Here is a 27,778-nt window from a genome sequence, read left to right as displayed (position 1 = left end):
AACTGAACAATTGAACCCATTAGCCCCGAGTCTCAACATCTCTTTGCTGCATAGCAATTAGCTTTGTGAAATCTGCTGGCAAAGTACGTGTCTCCATCCCCCTCAAGTGGCAGGTCCATAGATGAAATGAGCCTTCTACTGCTACCAGTGACTATTAGCTCAAGAGGTAGAGGATTGTGTTGTGGATTTAATGATCTCAACCTTACTGATAACCCATGTGAGAAAACAATATGCTTCCACATGACAAAAACTGAAAAACCAATTTCCAAGTATATTAAAAAAAAAAAACTTAGGAAATTACATAAACGACATTAAAAGAAGGTTAAGGTGACAAAGTCAAGTGTCCAAAAGTTAACAAATGCCAGAATTTGGCCTGTGTATTCACATTATGATATAGTAGTTACATGATCATGTTACTTTTTCCACGGGACTTCTGACTCATTAAGCACATAGGCTGGATGGTACTCTGGGGATGTGTAGTGAAAGAAACTTGCGTATAGGATCCCTGCCTCATTTGTTGAAGTTGGAAGGTGTATGATAAACCAAGCAGGGAAAGACAAGAAGAAAAAGGATGGGCTTATGGTCAAGGTAGCTGAATGGCAATCCTAGAGAACTGGACTCTATCCTTGCATCTGCTATAGAACTGCTAGGCAAGGCTAGACAAACTACAAACCAAACCAAACAGGTCATAGGTAGCTACTGTGTTCTCATATTCTAGATACCGAACCTGAGATACCCTGGTGTCAGATTTACCAGCTGCACCTGATGTCAATGGAAATTATAGTTGAACATATAGAGTGCTATAAAACGCAAAGCACTTTGAAAAATCAGATTCTAGGCTTTTCAAATTGGGCACCCAGAATTAGAGGAAATTTCTGACAATTCTGGCTTTAATCTGTGCCTCAGTTCCCCATCTGTAAAACAAGGATAATGCCACCCCCATACATCACAGGGGTATTGTGAAAGTAAATTCATTAATGTTTGTAAAGCACTCAAATACTATAATGCAACACCATAGAAAAGCCCATGAAAAAATATATAATTCTGTATTCACTGAAGGGTTTAGATGGTTTGCAGGAAATTATGCATAGGGCAATACATTAAATAAGAAATCACAGAAACTGTAGAAATGTAGGACTGGATGGGACCTCAGTAAGTCATCCAATCCAGTCCCCAACACTGAGGTAGGAATAAGTATTATCTAGACCATCCTTGACAGGTGTTTGTCCAACCTGTTCTTAAAAACCTCTAATGATGGAGATTCCACAAACTCCCTAGGTAATTTGTTCCAGTACTTAACTACCCTTACAGTTAGGAAGTTTTGCCTACTGTCTAACCTAACTCTCCCTTGCTGCAATGCAAGCCCATTACTTAGAATCATAGAATATCAGGGTTGGAAGGGACCTCAAGAGGTCATCTAGTCCAACCCCCTGCTCAAAGCAGGACCAATTCCCAACTAAATCATCCCAGCCAGGCCTTTGTCAAGCCGGGCCTTAAAAACCTCCAAGGTCCTATCCTCAGTGGTTAAGGAGAAAATGTATCGCCCTCCCCTTTATAACAACCTTTAACATATTTAAACACTTGTCCCCACTCCACCCCAGTTTTCTCTTCAACAGACCAAAAAAACCCACCCCAAAACCAACAACCTGGGTTTGTTTATTGTTGTTTTTTCCCAAATCTTTCCTCATAGGTCATGATTTCTACACCTTAAGTAATTTTTGCTACTCTCCTCTGGACTTCTGCCAATTTGTCCACATCTTTCCTGAAGTGTGGTGCATAGAACCGGATACAATATTCCAATTGAGTCCTTATCAGTGTTGAATAGACTGGAAGCATTACTTCTCATGTCTTGCTTACAATAGTCCTGCTAACACATCCCAGAATAACGTTTCTTTTTTTTTTTTTTTTTTTTGGCAACAGTATTACATTGTTGACTCATTTAGTTTGTGATCCACTATAACCCCCAGATCTTTTCTCCATTACTGTTTCCTAGACAGTCATTTCTCAATTTGTATTTGTGCAATTGATTATTCCTTCCTAAGTGTAGTACAGTGCATTTGTCCTTACTGAATTCCATCCTATTTATTTCAGACCATTTCTGCATTTTTTTCCAAGATCATTTTGAATTCTAATTCTGTCCTCCAAAACGCTTGCAATCCCTCCCAGTTTAGTATCGCCACAAACCACTAGTGTACTCTTCATGCCATTATCCAAATCATTTATGAAGATATTGAATAGAAATAGACCCAGACAGAGCTCTGTTGGACCTCACTAGATATGCCCTTCCAGATTGACTGTGAACCTCTGATAACTACGCTGAGTATGGTTTTAAAATCAGTTGTGCACCCACTTTATGGCAGGTTTATCTATTCTATATTGCTCTACTTTGCTTATGAGAAGTCATGTGAGACAATACCACAAGCCTTACTAAAATTAAGATATACCACATCTACTACTTCCCCTTCCCCCCGTGCACAAGGCTTGTTACCCTGTCAACCAAGGATATTAGGTTGGTTTGACATGATTTGTTCTTGACAAATCTATGTTGACTGTTACTTAACTTACTGTCTTCTAGGTGCTTACAAGTTGATTGTCTGATTATTTGCTCCATTATCTTTCTGGGTACCAAAGTTAAGCTGACTGGTCTATAACTCCCTGGGTTGTCCTCATACCCCTTTTTATAGACAGGTACTATATTTAGCCGGTTCCAGTCCCTGCATTCCTTCCTGTCCTGCACAAGTCCTCAAAGATAAACACTAACGGCTGAGCCAGTTCCTTAAGTATTCTAGGATGTATCCCTGCCAACTTGAAGACATTTAACTTGCTTGTCTAAGGCTTTGTCTACATGGCACGTTTTTGGTAAAACTTTTGTCAGTCAGCACGGTGAAAAAACACCCCCGACTGACAAGTTTTACTGATGAAAAGTGCTGGTGTGGACAGCGCTTTGTCAGCGGGAGATGTTCTCCCACCGGCAAAACTACCACTGCTTGTTGGGGGTGGTTTTATTTTGCCAGCAAGAGAGCTCTCACCTGCTTGCAAAGAGCAGCTACACAGGAGACCTTACAGCAGCATAATATAATGGAGCTGTGCTGCTGTAAGTTACACAGTGTAGACATAGCCTAAGTAACTCTTAACTTGTTCTTTCCCTATTTTCGCCTTGTATCCTACCCCATTTACACTGACGTTCACTGTTAATCATCCAATCTCTGCTAACCATTTTGGTGAAAACTGAAACAAACAAAAAAAAGGCATTTAACACTTCAGCCATTGATGTTTTCTCTTGTTGCCTTTTCCTTCTCATTGAATAATGAGCCTACTCTTGTCATTGGTCTGCCTCTTGCTTATAATGCATCTGTAAAAGGTTTTCTTGGTACCTTTTATGTCCCTATCCAGTTTAATCATATTAGAAAGGCCAAGGTGCACAATTTTGTCCCCTACATACTTGTATTTTTTATTTTATACATATTTTCATCCTTTGTAATTTGACATACTTTCCACTTTTTAATATGACTCTGAGCTTCAGGTCATTGAAAATCTCCAGGTTAAGCCAGTATGGTCTCTTACCATACTGACTATCTTTCGTACACCTTTGCATAGTTTGCTCTTGTGCCCTTAACCATGTCTCTTTAAAAAACTACCAACTCCCCTGAACTCTTTTTTCCCTTAGGTAAAGTCCTGTGGAAGCAAATCTATCAATTCTCTGAGTTTGCTGGTCTGCCTCCTTGAAGTCCATTGTCTTTATTCTGCTGTTTTCCCTCCTACCACTCCTTAGAATAATGAACTACTGCTTCATGATCACTGTCACCCACGCTGCCTTACACCTTTAAATTCTCAACCAGTTCCTTCCTATTTACCAGAATCAAATCTAGAACATCCTCTCCTCTATTCACTCTATCTTCTGTAATAAAAAATTGTCTCCAATGCATTCCAAAAACTTGTTGGATAACCTGTACCCTGGTCTATTATTTTCCAAACAGGAGTTTGGGTAGCTGAAGTCCCCCCATCACCACCAAGTCCTGTTCTTTGGATGATTTTGTTAGTTGTTTAAAAAAACCTCACTCACAGTGTGACAGGGTCCCCAGGGTGCAACCTGGACTGTAGGACTGCTGAACTCCCCAGGACTGGCCTTAGGGAAAATGGCATCCTGGGCAAACTTGTATTTTGGTGACTCTGGCCCCCATGGGCATGCCCCCCCATTGCCCCAGGCCTCCATGGGCTACTCACCACCCTTCACCCCCAAGCCCTGCAACCCTAATCCCTGCACCTCCCTCTCACGCTCCTAACACCTGCTCTGTGCCCCCTTTGCCCCAACCCCTGCGCCACATGCGGAAATTGATCTAGATGCACTGAGCAGCTGGCACTGCTGTTCTCTCTCCCCCGCAGAACACTGCTCCTCTCCGCACCTCTAGAGGGATATGGGTGGGGGGAGGGCAAGGAGCAACATCAGGCTCCCTGCATCCAGGTCACTTTCCACACCTGGGCTGCATAAGGGGAGGCAGGAAAGCAGCAGCTCCTGATGCTTGCCTCACAGCACAGCCCAGGCGGGAAAGTGATCTGAATGCACGGAGTGTTTGATATTGCTCCCTCCACCTCACAGTCTGGGGGTGGGGGGGAGGAGGAGGGGAGAGGGCAAAGGAACATTATGAGGAGGGGGGTGAGCAGTAGCTGTGCATCATTGCTTGTCTTCTCCCCCTCCCCCATGTTCCTCCACCGGGAGGAAGCAGGGAGAAATCTGGGCGCACACACAGACTCATGCCAGCCAAGAGTAGTTTCTGACTCTACACCAGCTGCTGCCGCACAGCACCCTCTTGACCCTGGCGTCCCTGTGCTGATTCCTGGGTGGTCCACCCCTAAAGGCCAACCCTGCCCACTGTCTCCCACACTGTGATGCTGATGTCAAGCTACAAACCTCTGACAGGTAATACACTTACACAGACATCCACAGGCAGGGACACATCCAACTGAGTTACATGAATGATCTCCCAGTCACTCACGAACCATCAATAGAAAGGCTCCATCCAATTCCCCCCAGCTCCAGCCCTATACAATCTTACACTGCTCAAAGCCCCCTTGGGCAGTGCAAGTTCATTAAGTAGTTTGCCACTCCCTCAGTGTGGAATGGACACACACTAGCCTTTATAAACTGAGCTGAGATTTCCCAAGCACTTCAATCAAAACACTGTTTTAGGTAAAATATAAAACAGATTTATTAACTACAGAAAAATAGGTTTTAAGTGATAAGCAATATGCATAAAGGTCAGAGGTAGTTACCTTAATAAAATAAAAAGCAAACATGCTTTCTAAATTGTAAAATTTGAGTCTAAGCAAGAGTTGAATCATACAGCTTTTCTGACCCAGACAAACAGTACAAGCATCCTTAATACACAGGCTGGGCCTATCTTTCCGTCTGGGACCACCTATCCCCAGTTCAAAGTTTTTGTCTTCCAGATGTTCCTCCAGGTGCTGAGATGAGGAGAAAGAGGCCAAGTGACAATGTCACTTCACCTCTTTTATATTTTCTTCCAGCTTGCTGGAGAGATCTTTGCTGTGGTGTGTGTGTGTGTGTGTGTGTGTGCGCGCGGGGGGGGGGGGGGGGGAAGAAGGGAAGAGAGAGAAATCAGGCAGTCCCCATTGGGCAAGCAGTCTCCATTGAAAACATGCTGTCTCTGAGATGGCCATTGGGAGAGTGGATTCCCTTTAACGGGCCAACAGCACATATGCGGCTGGTCCTTTGTTGCAACTGAAATGCTGGCTGTGAGTGTCCCCCAACCTCACAACATATTTCAGTAACGCATATAGCAATGCTTCATAACTTCACAATGATAGCATATACAATCAAACAGGATATTAATGTTCAACAGATCAAGACTTAAAATGATACCTCACAAGGCATACTTTGTACAAAACATATATCATCACAGTGGTGAATACTGGGGTTCCAGGGTAGTACTTTGAGGTACAGAATGTCACACACCTCTTTTTCCTGGTTAGATGAGCTGCAGTAGACCCCTACCATAACATCACCCTTGTTTCTTACCCATTTTATCATTACCCAGAGAATGTCAACACATCTGTCTCCCACTTGGGTCTTTACTATACAAGGCAATAACTCCTCCGTTTTTTTCCCTGCCTGAACAAGCTGTACCCTTTTATACCAATATTCCAGTCATGTGAATTATCCCACCAAGTCTCTGTGATTAATTGAATTGTGATTCAATAGTTACCCATTTAGTGAGCACCATTCATACTATATACTGAATGAGGCAGGGTCCTGGGGGGAAAATATCATGTGAACATGTAATTAAAGATTATAATAATGCATATGCACTAGAGAGCCAAATTAAGGTAGCAAGACCTCCTTAATTCAGGTATTTCCTAACTTCTGAGTGCTTTACTTTGCAACCACAACAATTTTCTTCTGTTTTTTGTATGCAACATAAAACATTCAGGTGAAAACAATCATATTTTCCCTTATATTTTGCAATACCAGTTCTTTAAATAAAAGTTTTAAATGTCGGTGACATTTCAACTATAAAATACCTCCGTCTCCAAACTGTTATTGATGACACGGGTTAGTCTGAATCAATTGTAAGATTTTGATGTCCCGATGCCCAATCCTCATTTTTGAAATCCAGTTGTTACATACAGATTCAGAATTACTCATCCCCATCCCAAATCTATTATGATGTATTCTTAACTCAAAGCTTGTGTATAAATGAGCTGTTGGATCTACCCTAAAAGTGAGGAAAGTGATTTTTATTCAGGCTGTTTGAAGTGTTTCCTTTTATTTATTTATTTTGTTTGGGGGGGCGGGGAAAACACATGGGAGAAAAGATGTCAGATTCAACACCCCAATCCTTCAAAGCTTAGGCCTGATCTACACTAAAAAGTTGGTTCAACTCAGCTACATCCCTCAGGGGTGTGAAAAATCCACACCCCTGAGTGACATAGTTAAGCTAATATAACTCCCTGCATAGACAGCACTAGATTAACAGAATAATTCATTTGTTGACGTAGCTACAGCCTCTCAGGGAGGTGGATTACCCCTCCCATAGGCGTAGGCAGTGTCTACACCAAAGAGCTGCAGCATTTCAAGTGTAGGTAAGCCCTTAGAAATCAAGATCACAAGAAATCAAGATCACAATCCATATGTGACCAACAAAACCAGAGACTAGACTATTCCTGGTATTTCTAAAATGGCCCTATGTCAGGGTTGAAGTACATTTGAGAGGCATGGTTGTTGTGAATTAGGCATAAAGTTAACACACTAGAGACCTGGGTTGTTGTAATCTTCATTTCAGATAGCACTTTCTGCACACCTTAGGAAAGTTGCTTCTCTTGCCTCCACGCCTCAGTTTTCAAAACTGTAAGATGGGGATAATGCTTACTCATTTTCATAAATCACTTTGAGATCCACAGATGAAAAAAAAAATGCTATAAAAGTCCAAATCATCATGTGTTCAGATAAGCACTACAGAAATGCCTAAAAATAAAATATTTGTGGGACATTGCAGGGACTAGAGACTGTCCTCTATTCAAAGAACAGGGACAACACAAGTAGCAATCTGGCATTTTTCACATGCATTAAATTCACTTGAAAAAACAACATATGTCTGTGCATTTCTAAATCTGTTGGTGGTCTAGAGAAGGATTTAAATATCTATTTATCTCAAACATCTATTAGCCAGAGGTAGATACTGAAATAAGGGTTGTACTTCACAGAAACACTCCTTTTATGTTCAATTCTAAGATTACCTACATGAAAATCTCCTCCAGAATGTCTACTTTTGGGGGAAATTCAGCACGCAAGTTGTATCTCTCTTACTACAAATTAATATAACCTCATGAAACAACCAAGTCTTCAATACGTTGACAAATTCCTTTCTATGCATGCATATAGCAGATTAGTATACATCTTGGTTAGTTATTTGCCTTAAAATGTTAAGTCTTCAACACACTATCCTCTTATATTACAAGATGTACAAATATTCTGTCAATAAAGCTGCTAAAACAGTCAAGTAAGCGTTCAGGTTTTCAAGATTTTTCTTGTGGCTTTACCTTGTAAACTGAAGATGCTAAGCACATCATATATTCAGGCCACATCCTTGTCACTGTCCCTTTCCCATCCTATTCTCCCTCTTTCACCACAAAGAATTTTCAGTAACATAGGATTGTGCCTGTGCTGCTCCTTCACATAATACTTCACAAAAGGTGCCACCAGGAGTAACACACAAGAGCTGTAGCATGCTCTTCCCCTGAGAACGTCACCTGCCAGGTAACTTTTTTTTTTTTAAATGTAAAAAGTAACCCAGATCAAATAAATTAGCAAATACAGTAAGAAATCATGAAAGAAAATTACATTTCCATCCAATATATTGTATTAAGTTAAAGATACAGGGGCCAAACCAATTTACAAGGGAGATTCAGAGTATTCATTGACTTGCATAATCTGCTACAGATTTGATCACCTATCAATGAAGTCTTCCCTCTATAGTAGCTAAAGTATTATTTCACTTTGCCAAACTTCAAATCACAACTCAACATGAATTCATCAATGAGCACATTATGGCTAGATTACTCAAGTGGTTAGCTATAAATAAACTGACCCTGATAATATGCATCTTATAGTACGTTTCTGCTCATGACAAACAATAAAAACTCAATGAAGCTCACCAGAAAAATAATCATCACTTTCCAAGATAAAAATACATACTATTCCTGTGTGTCATAATTCTTGGGTGGGAATGGAAGGAGGGCAAAAATATTCTTTTATGTAGCAGAGAAACAAATATTTGAACTAACACATTTACAAACAAGACTATAGAAGTGAATGATCTTTTCAGGGAAGCAGTTTTTCAGACTGGCACGGACACATTTTAGGGAATTTCAAAACCTACTCAAACACAGAGTTTGAAATTTCCAAATGGAAAGATTCTATGTAATGTTAGGTCTCCAGGAAATGTGGGAAGGAGAATGAGTAGCAATTTAATTGACCCACTTGAAGCCATCACATCTAGCTAGTTGACAAAGGAAAAAGTGAAGCAGCAAGAGAGAGGAACAAAAGCAATAACAGCAGAATTGTCAGTCAGAAGTGGAACAGTTCAGTGTATGGCTTTAAAAATTATAGAAATGTAAGGCAGAAAGGGTCCTCCAGAGATCATCTAGTACATCCCTCTATGCTGAGGAAGCATCACATATACCTGACAGATGTTTGCCCAACCCATTTTAAAAAACCTCCAGTGATGGGAATTCCCAAACCTCTGTTGGAAGCCTATTCCAGTTCTTAACTATCCTTACAGTTAGACAATTTTTCCTAGTATCTAACCTAAACCTTCCTTGTCGCAAATTAAGCCCATTGTTTCTTGTTTTAATTTCAGTGCACCTGGAGAGCAATTGATCACTGTCCTCTTTATAACAGCCCTTTACAGTTTAGAAGACTTATCAGGTACCTTCTCAGTCCTTTCCTCATAGGTCAAGTTTTCTAAACCTTTTATCATTTTTGTTGCTCTTCTCTGGACTCTCTCCAATTTGTCCACATCTTTCTTGAAGTGTAGCACCCAAAACTGGACGCAGAACTCAAAGCGAGACTTCTCCAGTGTTGAGCAGATCAAGACAATTACCTCCCTTGTATTATACAACACTCCTGTTAATATACTCAGAATGATATTATCCTTTTTAGCAACAGTATCAGATTGTACAACTGATATTCAATTTGTGATCTACTATACTCCAGTTATTCCCCATTTGAAGTTGTGCATTTGATTTTCTTCTTCTACTTTACACTTATTAATGAATTTCATCTTGTTGATTTCAGAACAATTTTTCAATTTGTCAATGTCATTTTGAATTCTAATCCTATCCCCCAAATTACTAGCAATCCCTCCCACTGGAGAAGTCATAAGAGAAAAAAGTGGCAGCCCACGAACAAGACTGTTACATAAGTCTTGACTGCTTGGAAGATGCCACTGCCACTTGAAAGAGATGGACTAGCATTCAGTTCATAAAGGAAGAGAGCTATTGGCAACAGAGAGAAGACGACGTAGAAGTTGAAAAACTGGGGCACCTTAAAAGAAAAAGACAGGCCCTTTACCTGACAAAAGGGTTGGAGGAAGGAAAGATTACTCCTTAGGGAATTCTGTGCAAATAAATAAATAAATAAATAAATCTACACACAATATTTTAAAATTCTGCAAATTTTATTTGTCAATAAATAAACGTGGAGGCTTCACCATGGCAGTGGGGAGCACAGGCCACCTGCTGCACTGAGCTCGATCACCCTGCAGCTGCCACTGCACCCCTCCCCCACACTGACATGGATTCAGTGATGAGGCTGCACCGGACCCTGACACGGCACGGGCGCCAGACCTGCCCCAGAAATACCCTGGAGCCTTGCCCTTCCACACCAGGTATGGACAGGCAGGCTCAGCCCAGCAGGGTCCAAGTGGGGACGGGCTCTTTTGGGGGGGGGGGGGGGGGGGAGGGGGGAATCCAGGTGTGGGGTGAGAGGGTTCTGGATGGGGCAATCTGGGTGTGGGCAGCTCAGTGGGGGGTTCAGGTGCAGTGGGGATGTGGATACACAAGGGCTCACTGGGAGGTTCCAAGCGCAGAGGCACGGGACTCTGCAGGAGGGTTCAAGTTAAGGTGGTTGGGGCTCAGCAGGGAGGGTCTCGGTGTGCAAGGGAATGGGGCTTGGCATGGGAGGTCTGGGTGTGGGGGGGCCTGAATGCTGGGGGAATGGAGGTCTGGGTGCAACTGGCTAAGACTCAGTGTGGTGGGGGTCTGGGTGCAGGGGGCTCATCAGGATGGTCCAAGTGCAGAGGGGGTGGGTCTCTTCAGGGTGGGGGTTCTAGTGCAGGGGGTGGGACTGGTGCAGAGGGGTGCATTCAAGGGGGTTCCGGATGCAGGGGGCTGGGGGTTCAGCAGACATGGGAGCAGGAAGCAAGGTGTGAATTTGTGCAGAGCTTTCTGTAGCCAGGTAGATTTCAGGGGGTAGGTCTAACCTGGCCCCTCCTTGAAAGGGAAGAGCAAGTCCAGTCCTCCCTTGCCCCAGCCCAGTCAGGACTAGTAGCTGAGCCCAGCACAGGGTAGAAGCCACTCCAGGGACCCAAAACAACATGCCCATGGTGTTGGGGAGGGGTGCTTCCCTATGCTTCTACATCAGAAAGTCATTTTTCTGCAGGGAAACAAGGAAATCTGTGGGGGACTTGAACTTTGCACGCAGAATTCCCTCAGGAGTAAAAGGTGCATGCCTACAGTAGTTGACAGATAGAGGTAGCCAGTGGAGGAAAAAAAGGAGCTGTGGGGAGTAGAAAGTAAGTCATCAAGGACCAGCCATAGTTGATTTTATTTTGAGTAATTCCCTTGAAGGCACTTTCCAAAAGTTGTATGCAGCTTTGTAAAACATCTTTCCTGTCAAAAGAGTCCTAATGGTTTCCAAAAAACCAAACCTCTGCCATCTAAGTTATACCAATGTGGGAAAGGTTATAAATACTCTTGAAAAGTCTTCCCAATTATTCTCACAAAGAAGACTGCAAGCTGTAGCAATAATTACCTCATGTTCTTGGTTATCTTGTCCATCTTTACCACTTTTTCCACTTTTGCCCAATTTTGCAGGTTCCTGAAAATTAAAGAGATTTATAAATTTTCCCAGCTTCAAGCTTAATTTCAAACAGAATCAAATATGCTTTCAGTCAAGTAACTGATTGTCCAGAGAACTACATAAAAATATGCACTACAGAAGGTTAATAAGGCCAATAAATTTAACTATTATACTATAACAATTTTAGTATCAGAAATTCCACAAATACTTAACACTTTTCACCTTCAAAATGCTTTAGAAACATTACTTATTTCTCACAACATACCAATAAGCAATTTACATCAATGAATCTTATATCCATTTATATTTAATAAAACAGAGGCAACGAGTGCAAATGGTATGCACAAGGCAACAGAGAATCAGCCTTCGTTTACCCTCGGTTTTTAGCCCCTAGTGTAGCTTTGAAGCCAGGATAAGCTGTTCCAGTGCAAGTCACGGTTTATATTGCTCAACTATGTTGATATAGGTGTTTGCATCTGTGTAGCTACAACAGCGGCTAAAACCCCAGTGTTAAAGCAGGTCTGTAACACAAGAGTTTCTCCTCACTTCAAATGCTGCACTTAGACTACATCCAGCCCCTATTTCTCTCACTACAGGATAAAGGAAACGAAAGAAATACAAACATTAACATAGTCTACAACTTTTTTGGAGCAGTGGGGCATCTTTATTTTAATGCACAAAAATCAATACATTCATAAGACACAGACAAATCCATGAGCAACTGATTTTAAACTGATGTGGAAATGCTAAAAGACTGCCTGAAATCAAAGGAATAGAGGAAGCTATCTAGTGGAACAGGCACAGAATGGGAGTCAGGAGCTCTGGGTTCCACTCCTGGCTTTGAATATCAGGGGTAGCTGTGTTAGTCTGTATCCACAAAAACAACAAGGAGTCCGGTGGCACCTTAAAGACTAACAGATTTATTTGGGTATAAGCTTTCGTGGGTAAAAAAAAACTCACTTCTTCAGATGCAACTCCTGGCTTTAACACTAACTCCCTCTAAGGGTTTTCTACCTGTACATGGCCCTGATCGTAGTATCTGGGCACCTTCCATATAAAACAACAACAATAGTGAAATCCCCAGTGGACTTCATGGAATCTCTGGCACTTCTTCCTTTTTTGAGGTAAAACTCTCTTCAGGCCACTCTGTGGCCTAGAGCAATCACTATTTCTCTGCCTCAGTTGTCCTGTTTGTAAAATGGGACCAATGTTACCACACTGGGTGGGGTAGGGATTGCAAATCTTAAGTAATGCTTGCAAAGTGTTTTTAGATAGTTCTATGAACATAGCTTCAAACAGCACAGTATTCAGTAATAAAGCTACCCAGGAAAGTGCCGTAGATGCCAACCTTAAAAATAGCCTCCCCCAGAGACCTGCCCCCCTTTAAAAATACTCCCTCCCACACAAAGTAGAGATACCCACCTTGCCTCAAATGAAGAGATCGCCTCTAACAACTCATTCCTCCTACATACACCCGATAAAACAGCCACCCCGTACCCGAGCAATTGCCCCTTCATGCCCCCAAGAAATCTCCTCCTCCGCGAACCCCTGGATCTCCCTGGTGCTGCTGAACCCCGGCCTCCCCCCGAGGTCGGATGGGGGCGAATCGGGCCCCAGAAATTGGGTGAGGAGACGCAGCATCGCCGGGGCTAGGCCCACCGCCCACCCGCAGGGAGCGCCCCCTCCCACGCCGCCTCACCGGCTCCCCCTCCCCGCCCCCTCCCACGGGGAGCACCCCGGAGTCCCTCGGCAGCCTCCGCCCGGACCGACCCGCCCCCGCCCTTGTCCCTCTCTTCCCTCCACCGCCAGGACCTGCCCAGCTCGCCACCCCTCAGCGGCTCTGCCTCCGGGCCCCTCTCCCGCAGGGGCCTGCTCCCCTGGCCCGCCCCGCGAGGAGCTCCCCGGGCCGCCAGCGCCCCCGGCCGGCCTGACTCACCTTCTCCTTCTTGTTTTTATTCGGCATGGCCGGTCGGTTGGGCGGCCGGGCCGGAGCGGCGCGGCGCGGCGCAGCCTCCTGGGGTCCCCGCTCGGAGTCCTCGCTGCGACTCCCCCGCCCCACTCAGGCTCTTCCCCTTCTCCGGCTCCCAGCGGCGGCAGCCCGGCCTCCGCCCGGCCGAGCCGGGACGCCGCTTCGCCATTGGCTGTCCCCCGTCACGTGGGCTCAACGTTTCCCCTCCTCCCCTCTGTGAGCTAGGGGGCGGGGCTGTCTCCATCCCAGCGCACAGCGGCGGCTTGGGGGGGTTGGTAGGGGCTGGAGAGCGGCCTCCTGGCAGTGCCGCCCCGCCGCCTGCCTCCTCCCTGGGGCTCACGCCCCGCCGCTAGAGCCGCTCCCCCCCCGCGGTTCAGACTGGCCCAGGCAGACGCACCCCCCGGACCGAAGCAGAGTCGTTTCCCCGGCTCAGCCAGGCTGGGGGGAGAGCCGCCCACTCTGAGCCAGCCTTATCTAGCCCCCCCCTCCGGCAGAGCCGCCTCCCTGGGTGGTAGCATGGGCTCAGTTTTTCGGCTTGTATCTTGGCTTCTGCAGAAGTCGGTCTAAGACCCGTTTCCCTATTGATCATAATAGAGGCTGAAGATGTCCAGCATCTCTTGGGCTTAGGTACCCCAGCATGTGAACACAATTAACTGCTAAGGAGAAGGTGCACTCTGCATGGGCATCCTGCTATTTTAAATGTATTATCCTTTTCCTTTCAGGGAAGTTTTCAAGTTTAGTGAAACATGCATTATTCTGCTAGGCCCACCTCCTTGCATAGATTATAATTTGAAACAGGAGCTACTTTTTAATCCATCCATGCCAAATATAAAAAAGCATCAGAACAACCCTGAACAGATGAACATCTTTTCTCTTTCATGCTTATCTTAAAATTATTATTTGTATTACTGTAGTGCCTAGGAGTCCTGCTCAAGGACCAGCCTTAATTGTGTGATTTGCTGTAAAACTACAGAACAAAAGGATGATTCCTACCCCCAAGGAGCTTACAATTTAGGCATAAAACAAGAGATCACAGTCACAGGGAATACAAGAAAACAATGAACCATACTGGTCAGCCTGATATGCAGTGGTCTCAGCACACTAGTCTAGTTGTTAATCTTTTTTGGCGGGCCTTATAGAAAAAGAGTTTGAAGGAGAGTTTTGAAGGAGGATTCTGTGTTAGCTTTGCGAACATTTATGGAAATCTCCTCCCACTCATGTGGGGCAGCATGGGAGAAAGTACCAAGGTGTTTGAGAATCTAACAAGTAGCAAAAAGAAGAGGGAGGCAAAGAGAGGAGCAGGGCTAAGAAAAGGATTTTTGCAGCACAATACTGAATGGATGTGAGCAGAGTAAGGAAACATTTGTCAAGGCCAGCTGTTGCAGTAGTCAAGATGCAAGAAGAAAGCCTGAACAAGAGTTGCAACTGTGTGGATGGATGGGAAAGATAGATGTTAAAAACATCCAACTAAAATTTTGTCAAATGTAATTTTGGGTCAAAAGGACCTTTCAGCTGGGAAAAAGCAGAAGAAAATTTAACCCACAGAGTAATGTTGTCAGAACATTAAATGTCTGAAAACTAAGAATGAAAGTGCTTATTTATCTGTAATTATAGCACTGTTATAAAGGGTTGGTAAAATGTGCTAGATGCTTAGAAGCCAGTGGCCAGTATAGAAGGTAAAAAGGCCTTTTCCCACTCCCAAACAGTGAGTACCACAGGCAACACTGGTGAGAAGCTCAGACCTCAGTTCTAGTTGCTGGGATTCATAATAGTGAGTTATTTCACATTTTGTAGAGTGCAATTTCAGAATGATGGCACTGCATCTGCTAAAATTTGGAAGGTTGTTTTTGTGACCACCAGGCTAGAAACTTTTATTTTGTGAAAAGTCTCATCTTCCCTCCTATCCTACTTGTTATGGAAAGCATTTCAGTTACCAGTAAAAGTTAAGTGACTGGATTTTTCCAGATCTGGTATAGTATATGCAATAATCAGTGGGCTGAGGTGGTTGATAAAAGATACAATTCTATTTGTTCTAGTGACTTCAAAACTGTGAGATCAAACAAGTGATTTATATATTCACCATAACATTAAAATTAAAATATTTCCAATTGTACTATTAAATCACAAGTATTGTGTTATCAGATGGGAGTGACTATGCAAAAAAGGTAATGTAATGTTAATATGAATATGACTATACTAGTATAGCTGTGTTAATGTCTGAGCATGCCCAGTATAAACTAGATGTGTCTGGAAGCCAGAACAGATTACTGAATTAGGAGTTGCTGCAGTTAACAGTTGTGCCTTCTCTCCAATATGCCTTCTGAATGCTTCCTAAACACCACAGTCAATATTTTTTTTAGAATATATGGATTGAACAGTTTAAACTTGCAAAACATTTAAAGCATCAAAATATCTAGCTGTTATAAACCAATGAAATTGTTTAAGAATGGGTTGATATTGGACCAAAATGTCCAGTATGCCACTGAAGGAAGCAAGTTTATTCATCTAGTTCTGTTCATCTTTATTGGGCATTCCTTTACTTAAAAAAAAATCTCTTTTCTTAGAGTTTGTCTACCCCCAGAAGTTTAACTGGTTTAAAGCACTCCACCCACAGGACAAAGAGTAGAGGATCTAGTGAATAATTATCATTGTATGCTAGCTTCAGCTATCAACACAGTGGCCCCCAAACAGACCATTCCCTCCCATCATCCACACACATCTCCTTGGATTTCTATCACCCTGTGCCAGATGAAGAGAGAGTCAAAAACTCAAGCACCAATGCTAGAAAATAAAGGCTGAAACAGATACATTGAACAAAGAATTTCTCCAAGCCTATGCCTCAGATGAAGCTGCCAAATCCTGCCCCTAAGAAGTGATTAAGGGTGCTAAACCACTTTATCAATCCTGAGTGCCTACAGCCCACAATAAAATCCAGCACCACACACTGCAAAGAATTATCATCCTACTTTGCCAAAAAGATTTCACACTTTTGGGAAACCTTCTCAAACAGCATGGATTTTCTACCTCTTTACAAATTACAGTTCAATAATTGCTTGGGTGTATCCTTTAAACTAGTATCTGGGCACCAACTCCCACTGAATCCTATTTATATCCATTCTCTTGAGTAAGGCTCTGTCCTGCTGACATGGTCTGCTGTGCTGTAAAGGTTAAACACTAATTTATTCAGAGCTATATACAAATCAAATTCTCCTAGAGGAAATCAACAGCCTAATTTCAGAACTGCACATATTTACAAAACATAATATATCAGTGTAACTGGATTGTTATGAATGACTAGATAGATTCATAGATTTTAAGGCCAGAAGGAACCATTGTGATCATCTAGCCTGACCTCTTGCATAACATAGAACTTCCCTGTATTAATTCCTCCTTAAAGTTCAATAGTTGCACTTGAACTACAGCATATCTTTTAGAAAAACATCCAGTCTGGATTTTAAAATTTTCACTGATGGAGAATCCACCATACCCTTGTTAAGTTGTTCCAATGATTAATTTTCCTTCATTGTTAATCATTTTTCTTATTTCTAGTCTGAATTTGTCTAGCTTCAACATCTAGGCATTGGTTCTTGTTATATTTTTGTCTACTACACTGAAGATCCCTTATTTATCCAATTTCTACTTCACATATAGGTACTTATAGCCTGTGATCAAGTCACTCCTTAACCTTCTATTAGGTAAGCTAAATAGAATGAGCTCCTTATGTCTTTTACTATAAGGCATGTTTTCCAATCCTTTAGTCATTCTTATGGCTCTTCTCTGAACCCTCTCCAATTTATCAACATCCTTCTTGAAGTGTGTGGGCACCAACTTTCCCCAGTGCCGATGGGTGCTTGCGCCCCCTCCCCCCCACCAGCCCTGCCCTGCCCTGACTCCACTCTTTCCCCATCCCTGCCCCTGCCCCACCCCCATTCCAACCCCTTCCCCAAATTCCCCACCCCAACTCCACCCCCTCCTTGCCCCTATTGGACCCTTTCCCCAAATCCCCGACCCATCCCCACCTCTTCCTCGAGCATGCCGTGTTCCCCCTCTTCCCCCTCCCTCCCTCCCAGTCGTGCAAAACAGCTGTTTTGCGGCACAAGCACTGGGAGCTAGGGGGAAAAAGCGGGCACGCAGTGTGCTCAGGGGAGGAGGTGGAGTGAAGGGGGGGCGGGGAGCTGCCAGTGGGTGCTGAGCACCCCATGGGTGCTCCAGCCCCGGAGTACACACGGAGTCGGCACCTATGAGTGTGTATACCAGAACTGAACATAATATTCCAGTAGCAGTCATACCAGTGCCAAATACAGAAGTACTGTAACCTCCCTATTTCTACTTAATATTCCCCTGTTTACTCATCCAAGGATTGCATAAGCCTTCTTGACCACAGCATTGCACTAGCAGCTCATATTCAACTGATTATCTACCATGAAGCCTATGTCTTTTTCAGAATCACTGCTTCCCAGGATAGAGTCTCCCATCCTGTAAGTATGGCCTACATTCTTTGTTCCTAGCTGTATGACCTGACATTTAGCCATATTGAAATATATGGAGCAGGTCCTCAAGGAATCAATTATGAAACATTTAGAGGAGAGGAAAGTGATCAGGAACAGTCAGCATGGATTCACAAAGGGGAAGTCGTGCCTGACTAACCTAATTGCCTTCTATGATGAGATAACTGGCTCTGTGGATGAGGGGAAAGCAGTGGATGTGTTATTCCTTGACTTTAGCAAAGCTTTTGATACGGTCTCCCACAGTATTCTTGCCGCCAAGTTAAAGAAGTATGGGCTGGATGAATGGACTGTAAGGTGGATAGAAAGCTGGCTAGATCGTCGGGCTCAACGGGTAGTGATCAATGGCTCCATGTCTAGTTGGCAGCCGGTTTCAAGCGGAGTGCCCCAAGGGTCGGTCCTGGGGCCGGTTTTGTTTAATATCTTTATTAATGATCTGGAGGATGGTGTGGACTGCACTCTCAGCAAGTTTGCAGATGACACTAAACTAGGAGGCGTGGTAGATACACTAGAGGGTAGGGATCGGATACAGAGGGACCTAGACAAATTAGAGGATTGGGCCGAAAAAAACCTGATGAGGTTCAACAAGGACAAGTGCAGAGTCCTGCACTTAGGACGGAAGAATCCCATGCACTGCTACAGACTAGGGACCGAATGGCTAGGTAGCAGTTCTGCAGAAAAGGACCTAGGGGTCACAGTGGACGAGAAGCTGGATACGAGTCAACAGTGTGCTCTCGTTGCCAAGAAGGCTAACGGCATTTTGGGCTGTATAAGTAGGGGCATTGCCAGCAGATCGAGGAACGTGATCGTTCCCCTTTATTCGACATTGGTGAGGCCTCATCTGAAATACTCTGTCCAGTTTTGGGCCCCACACTACAAGAAGGATGTGGAAAAATTGGAAAGAGTCCAGCGGAGGGCAACAAAAATGATTAGGGGTCTGGAGCACATGACTTATGAGGAGAGGCTGAGGGAACTGGGATTGTTTAGTCTCCAGAAGAGAAGAATGAGGGGGGATTTGATAGCAGCCTTCAACTACCTGAAGGGGGGTTCCAAAGAGGATGGAGCTCGGCTGTTCTCAGTGGTGGCAGATGACAGAACAAGGAGCAATGGTCTCAAGTTGCAGTGGGGGAGGTCCAGGTTGGATATCAGGAAAAACTATTTCACTAGGAGGGTGGTGAAACACTGGAATGCGTTACCTAGGGAGGTGGTGCAGTCTCCTTCCTTGGAAGTTTTTAAGGCCCGGCTTGACAAAGTCCTGGCTGGGATGATTTAGCTGGGAATTGGTCCTGCTTTGAGCAGGGGGTTGGACTAGATGACCTCTTGAGGTCCCTTCCAACTCTGATATTCTATGATTCTATGATTCTATGATATATTGTTTGCATGCACTCATCTTACTAAGTGATCCAGTCCTTTTCATTATTTACTACTCCCCCAATGTTTATGTCATCTACAAACTAATTTTATGTTTTCTTTACGGTCACTGATAAAAATGTTAAATTGTATAGAACCAAAAACTGATCTCTGAGGAACCCCACTAGAAGCACACCAACCCAATGGTGATAGTCTATTTACAGTTATATTTTGAGGCCTATCAGTTAGCCAGCTTTTAATGCAATTTAGTATGTGCCATGTTAATTTTATATCTTTCTAGTTTTTTAATCAAGAAGTTGTGCAGTACTAAGTTAAATTCCTCACTGGAGTCTAAGTATATTTCATTAACACTATTCACTTCATCAACCAAACTGTAATCTCTTAAAAAAAAGATACCAAGTTAGTGTGACAGGATCTATTTTTCATAAGTCCACATTGATTGTCATTAATTATATTATCTTCCTTTAATTTTTTATTCATCGAATCTCTTAGCTGCTGCTCTGTTATCTTGCCTGCAATTGATGTTAGACTGAAAGGCCTGTAGTTACGTGGGTCATCCTGCTTCCCTTTTTTAATATTGACACAACACTAGCTTTCTTCCATTTTTCTGGAGCTTCCCTAGTATTCAAAAACTTATTGAAAATCAACATTAAGAGTCAAGAGAATTCATAGGCCAGCTCTTTTAAAACTCTCATATGCAAGTTATCCAGCCTTGCTGATTTAAAAATGTGTATCTTTAGTAGCTGCTGCTTAACAACATCCTTAGTTACTGTTGGAGTGAATAGTATTTCATCATCATATGATATCAATACATCATACATACATAGGGACAAACTATCATGAATAAAACGGTACAGCCATAAACTTGCAGTCAATTGATGTGTGACAGAAGGTGGTATATTGTGTAACTGCATATCTTTTCCCCTTATTTTTTAATACAATTTGGGCTGGTCAACAATTAAAATAATGCTTAAGTATGATTAATTTTACTTCTAATATACAAAACTTAATTGGGAGCTTTAAAAACATCAGTTAAAATTTTGAAAATTCAATTAAAATTGCAAAACTATGTTTTTTCCCCAGCAGAAAATATTGAACAGTGTTTTGAAGCCCTGCAGCACTATGCAATAAGTTATTCACATAACCAGAGTATTTAATAGAATGTTTTAACTATTGGAATATTTTACACTTGCTATTGAACTTGCTGCCTGTCCCTGAATAATTAGGCCCTCATAAGTGGTTATCAGCATAGGACTGGAAATAAGATCATAGTTCACAATTGGGCCGAATGTTGCTGTATAACCATGTAGCCTGTTGGAGGACAATATTGGAATATCCAAGGTACTTTCTAGATGCCCTCTTGTTGTACAGGAACCAGCTATTGGACTGATATTATTAGACATTACAGTTACCTGTTGCCTGTGCCCATTAACACACTTGTTTCCGGACTTCCAAGTGGCCTTCCCTAATGGAATTTGAGCCATCCTCTCCTGCCTCCTGGGAATTGTCCCTTTATCCAAGGAAGAAAAGAAAAGAATTGTTAACTCTTTTCCTAAAAATAATTCCTAAAACCAGTAAATGAGTGGTTTGTTCTTATCTGGAATACTGTATGTAGTACTAGTCATCTCCATTTAAAAAAAAATATTGTAAAATTAAAGGGAGTTCAGAGAAGTTCAGATTAGGAACAGGGGAAAACTCCCCGATGAAAAGAGATTGAAAAGATTGGGATTGTTTACCTTAAAAAGGAGATGAATAAGAGGGAACATGTTAGAAGTATACAAAATAACAAATGGTATAAAGCAGTGGTTCTGAACCAGGGGTATGCGTGGTATGCAGGGGTCTTCCAGGGGGTATGTCAACTCATCTAGATCAGTGTTTCTCAACCCGGGGGTCGTGACAACAGGGGACTCGTGAGATGGGTTTAGGGGGGGTCATAAGTGCAGGGCTGGTGTTAGGGGGTAGCAAACAGGGCAATTGGCTGGGGCCCCACAAAGCTAAGTTATATGCTTCAGCCCCAGGCAGCAAGGCTTGGGCTTGAGTCCTGGGTAACAGGGCTCAGGCTTCAGACTCCTGAAAGGGGTACAGTAGTCTGGAAAGGTTGAGAACCACTGGCATAGAGAAGGTAGATCAGGAGTTTTTGTTCTCCTGTTTTATGAGACAGACAGCAAGGGAACATTCAAAGAAATTAAAAATGGCAAATTCAAGACAGATAAAGGGAAATACTTTTTTTTTTTTACACAGTGCATAGTTAGACTATGGAACTTATTACCACAGGATGTCAGTGAGGCCAAGATTTTAGCAAAATTCAAAAATAGATTGGTTTCAGAGTGGTAGCCGTGTTAGTCGGTATCAGAAAAAAAAAAAACCAAGGAATGATTGTGGCACTTTAGAGACTAACAAATTTATTTGGGCATAAGCTTTCGTGGGCTAGAACCCACTTCATCAGATGCATGGAGTGGAAAATACAGTAGCAGGTATATATACATAGTATATGAAAAGATGGGAGTTGCCTTACCAAGTGGGGGGTCAGTCTAATGAGACAATTCAATTAACAGTAGAATACCAAGGGAGGAAAAATCACTTTTGTAGTGATAATGAGGGTGGCCCATTTCAAACAGTTGACAAGAAGGTGTGAGTAACAGTAGGGGGAAATTAGTATGGGGAAATTAGATTTTGTAATGACCCATAGATTAGACATTTATAGGGACAATAAGAATATCCAGAGTTATGATAGTTAAAACAAAAAAAAAAAGGATGGCATGTAAAACCTTACTGCAGCAGAACTTAGGCCAATTTTCAGCAATTAGGTGTTAAAATTAGTCTTTAATGGTGGACAGATCTGTCCCCATCTATTGCAAGGTTTCTCACATCTTCCTCTGAAATATCTGGAGCTGTCCCTGCTCAGAGATAGGATACTGGACTTGATGGACCTTGAGTCCAATCCAGTATGGCAATTCCTATGTTCCAGTGATGCTTTTTAAAAGTTGTATATTGACACCTAGATTCCCTGGTGATGGGAACTTTTGAAATAATAACAACACTGAATAACTTCAGGTAAGTCAGTTGACCTCCTTGTGCCCAGTGAAGCAATTGAAAAAATTGGCAAATGCAAGACCTTATTTCATGCAGTTTAGCTGAGTTATTTAGTATGAGTAAATCATACCACAAACTATGAATAGGGGAAAGAAAGGGAGTGCATTTTAAGGGTGGGATGGTTTATAGAAAGTCTGTTTTTTTTCATGTTTGTTAGATATGTTTTTGATGACTGCTTGTGTTTTTAACTAATATAATAGGCTGAGATATTGCTAGGAGAAGTTAAATAAATCTAAATAAAATAATTACCTTTCTTAAATTCACTTGATGTGCCTAGCTGAGGGCATAAGACATATTTTATTTTTAACAGGTTGCTTTAATTTTGCTTTTTGTTATAACTTGAGTATTCTTACTATTACATATTTCTATGAGATTTTCTGCAATATTTTCTTTGGTTTCTGTTTTTTGCTGTATTAAGCATGATATATGTATTGATGTCAAAGGAAAGCTTAATTTTATGTCAAATGATACAGACTGGTAATCATACAAGTGGTTAGATTCCAGAGGTGAGACTTCTCTGTCATCTTCTTTTATCATCTTTAAATTGATACTTGTGCACAGCTGTTCCACAGCACTGACTGAATGATGAGTTCCAATTAATTGTATCTCCTGCTGATGCTGTGTTGAGATTTTCTCCTTTGGCACATTAAAGATTTTTTTTTAAGGCCTGACAAAAAATTGCTAAGGCGGCCAAAGTCCACAGATGTTTTCATTCCACTTTTGGAACACTTAAAGTTTTCTGTATCTCCAGCCTAAATTTGTCTCTGCAGCTGCTAGTCTTCAAGCCTATTATACAGCCGTGTAATAAAATCTGAGGATGTGCTTACTTCTCACAATGAAGTTGGCTATACATGTCTGCCCCTTTCTCAAGGCCTGGAGTCCCATATTACTTTTGCCTGTGTCAGGCAACTGGGACATGGATGGTCTAGCTTAGTGGTCAGAGCCAGCATTAGACCTAGTGGTAGGAGCAGGTGCTGGGAATTGAGTGTCAGAAACCAGGAGCTAGGGTCAGAGCTGGAGGCTGTAGTCATGACTCCATCTGTATCTTCCCATTGAATCTTTATGGCTGGAATAGTTTGATAGCAGTGTGGGAGGGGAATAGAGTGAGCATCAAGGTTGGCAGACTATCAGAGGCGGGGACCTCCCCATCTCTGCACAGCTCCATGAGTCCCTGTCATGCATGATTGCTTCTTTTATTGGGAGGGACACTATTCAGCAGGCTGACCTGGCTTCTGAGTAGATAACATGGGCTCCTGCATTGAGCAAGGAGCCATGAATTCCTGAGTTTTAATCCTGACTCTTCCGTTGATTTATTATTGACCAGATCAGCTTGCCATGTGGCCACGGTGGTTTTCTGCAATACCTGTGAGGCAGAAAGATAATTTCTGCTAAATAGAACTTTTTCTGTCTGAAGTGTTTTCCCTCACATTTAAAGAGTCAAAATCTGAGAACTTAGATGTGTGTGTGATTAATGAAATCCATTTCCTTTTTCTACCAAAAAACCCCAAACAAAACAAAAAACACTAATGTTTATTTGAATATGAAATTTGGCATTGAAATAAATACCCTTCACATCATGACACATACTAATTTACACAGCAACTGATTCTCTGATTATAGGGTCTGAGACTGAAATAAACATGACGAACTGATGTATTTAAATGTTCTAAGTGCATACAAATTGAAATAATTTCATGTACATTTATTTCTGTTACATGCATGTTCATATCTGGATCTTTTAACTGTAGTACATTATTTTAAAAGTGAGTAGGGTACATGATTTTCAAATAAATTTTAAACCAAATTTCCTATAACATGTGACTGGAAGTCGCTCAGATGCTATGGTGATGAGCATGGTCTAAGACTAGTCATGTGTAATAACCAGAGGGCCTCCAATTGTGAGGGATCTCTCACATGAGAGAGGCATACTCAGAATCTGCATGTTCAGAGTCTGTAGGTGCCATCTTGTTATGTATACAATAAAAAGAGTTGTGGTTTAAACTTTGTGCCTGGCCTCACTCTGGGTTCCTGAAATACAGAGACTGCAGCATATTCATAAGGAAGATACTCTTGGTTGCCTGATTGTGCTTTAGAAAGCACAACAGGGTGACAGAAGTGACCACATTCTGCATGGAGCAAGAAGTGACTATTTTTGTCAGGTACATGCTGGATCAGTAAACGGGGCAACTGTTACACATCAACAAGAAATTACAGTCATCAGACCAAGAGGAACCAAACAGAAGATAGAGTATTGAGACACAGGACACAAAAGTGAAACCAAAAGAAAAGCAGTTAAACTAGTAAATAGTATTAAAAGAAAAAAAAGAAATCAGTGCCACTTCCACTTTTTCCTTTGCTCTATAAAATAAGTCTTTAAGGCAGTACAGAGATGCAACACTTCCTGTGCACACTCCAGATGCAGACTTTGGTTTTTTTTGACATACTTCCTGCTGGGGCAGAAACAAAGAAGCCCAGGACAGGGCAGTTGCAGCCTGGATCTGCACAGAGTAGTAGAAAGTTTTATTACCTCATTCTGTATATAGTTTCTGTTCACAATAAAGGGTTTATCTAGTTTGCTCACCAGTAAGATATCTGCAAGGTGCCAAAAGTGGAAGGCAGCATATTGGAGGGAGGTCTGCCAGTGTCAGACTATGTTAAAAAGCACGACAACCATGATGAGGAGGATATAGCATAGATCAGTGGTTCTCAAACTTCATTGCATCGCAACCCCCTTCTGACAACAAAAATTACTACACGACCCCAGGAGGGGGGGACCATAACCCAAGCCCCACGACCCCAGGCATGGGGGTCAAAGCCCAAGGACTTCAGTCCTAGGCAGGTGGCCTGTAACCTGAGCCCCACCACCCAGGGCTGAAACTCTGGGATTCGATTTCGGCCCCGGGCAGTGGGGCTTAGGCTTCAGCCCTGGGCCCCAGCAAGTGTAACACCAGCCTTGGTGACCCCATTAAAATGGGGTTGTGACCCACTTTGGGGTCCCAATCCACAGTTTGGGAACCATTGGCATAGATACAACAGAAGGAAAAGTCTTGTCCTTATTATAAGTGTAGTAAGTGAAGGCCCCAATGAAGGTCCAGTGTGAGGCCTGAGGCCTGAACCAAACTAAAGTAATGGTCAAGTCTTTGCTAACATAAAGCAAAGTTAAGCTGTGAGCAAGAGGCAGGCCCTGCTCACAGAAGCTGGCAAGAAAAGGGCTGATGTTGCATAAATATATATTCACCTCGCATAGTTAAAGTATAAACATGGTACCAAGATACACTATACTGGAACATTTCACAGATAACATGGAACAGGCCGACCCATCCCAATGACAGGGGCAAAAGGGTAAGATGATGGATAGAGTTGTTTTGATCGAACCAACATGTACAAGGTGCGAGGCGGCACCTTACTACGTGAAGGGGTTGCACCTTAATACGTCAGGAGTGATGTGTAACTTGTTTGTACCCGTGTATAAAAATGTATCCCTGGGGTGGTGTCTTTGTCTGGCCACGGGGGCAGTGGAAAGTCCCGCCACTGAGCCGGGTCCTTGCCAAGAGGCACTTTCTCGTAGTATGCCCCGTAGACTAAGTAATCTGCGGGGAACTGCAATTGTGTCCGAGATCGCAATAAACCTGGCTGAGGTGCCTTTGTACCTTACTAGACTCTGTGGTTATTGGGGGTTCTCGTCGGGTTTACTGTGTCAGCTATCTGCGCAGAGCTGGGGCAGCACATAGAGGGAACACACGCACGCAGCCGAGTGATATCAACAGGAGAAAGCAGAAGCACCACACTGGTAGCATCTGACAACAATAAGCTATGTCCAAAGAAAATTATTTTCAGTTATTTAAGTGCAAATAAAGTAGGTGAAACAACTCAAAAATGTCCAGAGTTTTACCAAACTTAGCAAACGCATATACAGAAAAAATATTAACCTTTGCACTCAAATCATGAAAAATTTCATCTCAAAAGGAAAGTTGTTCTCAGGTTTATTTTTAAGAATATTATAAACACCTGTTTCCATGGGTTTATGATTAGAGTACAATCTTAACTCTTTAAGGATCATCATCTAGACCAGTGGTTTTCAAACTGTGGGTTGTGGCCCACTACTGGGTCGCAAAATGTAAGCCACTGGGTTGCGGTGGCTCTGGTCAGCACCGCCAGCTGGGCCATTAAAAGTCTGGTCGGCAGCACAGCAGGGCTAAGACAGGTTCCCTGCCTGCCCTGGCTCTGCGCGACTCCTGGAAGCAGTGGCATGTTCCCGTTTTGGCTCCTAAGCGTAGGAGCAGCCAGGGGGCTCCGTGTGCTGCCTCCACCCCAAGCGCCAGCTCCACAGCTCCCATTGGCCGGGAATCGCAGCCAGTGGGAGCTGCGGGGGCAGCACCTGCAGATGGGGCAGTGCACAGAGCCGCCTGGCTGCACCTCAGTGTAGGAGCCAGAGGAGGGACATGCCACTGCTTCAGGGAGCTGCCTGAGGTAAGTGCCGCCCAGAGCCTGCACCCCCTCCCAGGCCCCAGCCCCCTGCCCCAGCCCTGATTGCCCTCCTGCCCTTTGAACCCCAGGGCACCCTCCTGCACCCCAAACTCCTCATCCCCAGACGCACCCCAGAGCCCGCACCCCCAGATGGAGCCCTCCCCAGCCCTGATTCCCCTCCCACCCTCCAAACCCCTCGGTCCCAGCCCAGAGCACTCTCATGCACCCCAAACTCCTCATCCCCAGTCCCATCCCAGAGCCTGCACCCCCAGTCAGACCCCTTACCCTCTCCTGCATCCCAACCCACTGCCTCAGCCCAGAGCCACCCCCCCACCCCCTGAACTCCTCATTTCTGGCCCCCACCCCAGGGTCCACACCCCCAGCCGGAGCCCTCATCCCCTCCTGCACCCCAACCCCCTGAGCCAGCCAGGTGAAAATGAGCAAGTGAGTGAGGGTGGGGAGAGCGAGTGACAGAGGGAGGGGGGATGCAGTGAGCCAGGGCGGGGCCTCAGAGAATGGGCAGGGCCTTTGAGGAGAGGCAGGGTAAGGGTGTTCAGTTTTGTGCAAGTAGAAAGTTGGTAACCCTAGTTACAGACCCTTCTGCTCCTGTCCCTGCATAGCCGCTTCCATTTTGCCTTTGCTCCTGTAGCCTCTCAGCCTCCTGCAGCTTATTACTGCTTTCCCCTCCCTCCCTTCAATGCTCTTCTCTGCATCTGAGTTGCTTCTTCCTTCTCCTCTATGCTACGTACAAGGGAAGCACTGAGCACACCAGCG

At 43.4% G+C, this 27,778-nt stretch overlaps 1 protein-coding gene across 3 annotated transcripts in view; it reads right to left on the bottom strand.

Moving 5' to 3' along the window:
- Positions 1-13,736, bottom strand: part of PPP2R5C (protein phosphatase 2 regulatory subunit B'gamma) — a 178,263-nt gene extending 164,527 nt beyond the window's left edge. For 2 of the 3 annotated variants that reach the window (XR_010600755.1, XM_065593603.1), the window contains exons 1-2: positions 13,536-13,736; positions 11,552-11,617 (exon numbers count right to left, since the gene is read on the bottom strand). Coding sequence is in view for 1 of the 3 variants with exons in the window: in XM_065593603.1 (XP_065449675.1) it covers positions 11,552-11,617; positions 13,536-13,562 (93 nt within the window). In the remaining 2 variants the exon portion in view is untranslated. Of the gene's footprint in view, positions 1-11,551; positions 11,618-13,021; positions 13,095-13,535 lie in introns of those variants that run through there. The other variant, XM_065593604.1, reaches the window with a different exon arrangement.
- Between the last annotated feature and the right edge of the window lie 14,042 nt (positions 13,737-27,778).

The sequence above is a fragment of the Chrysemys picta genome, chromosome 4 (genome assembly GCF_011386835.1).
Source record: "Chrysemys picta bellii isolate R12L10 chromosome 4, ASM1138683v2, whole genome shotgun sequence".
Classification (NCBI taxonomy): Eukaryota; Metazoa; Chordata; order Testudines; family Emydidae; genus Chrysemys; species Chrysemys picta.
Note: the sequence above shows the minus strand (reverse complement) of the source record. Positions and strands in the feature narration are given on the sequence as shown.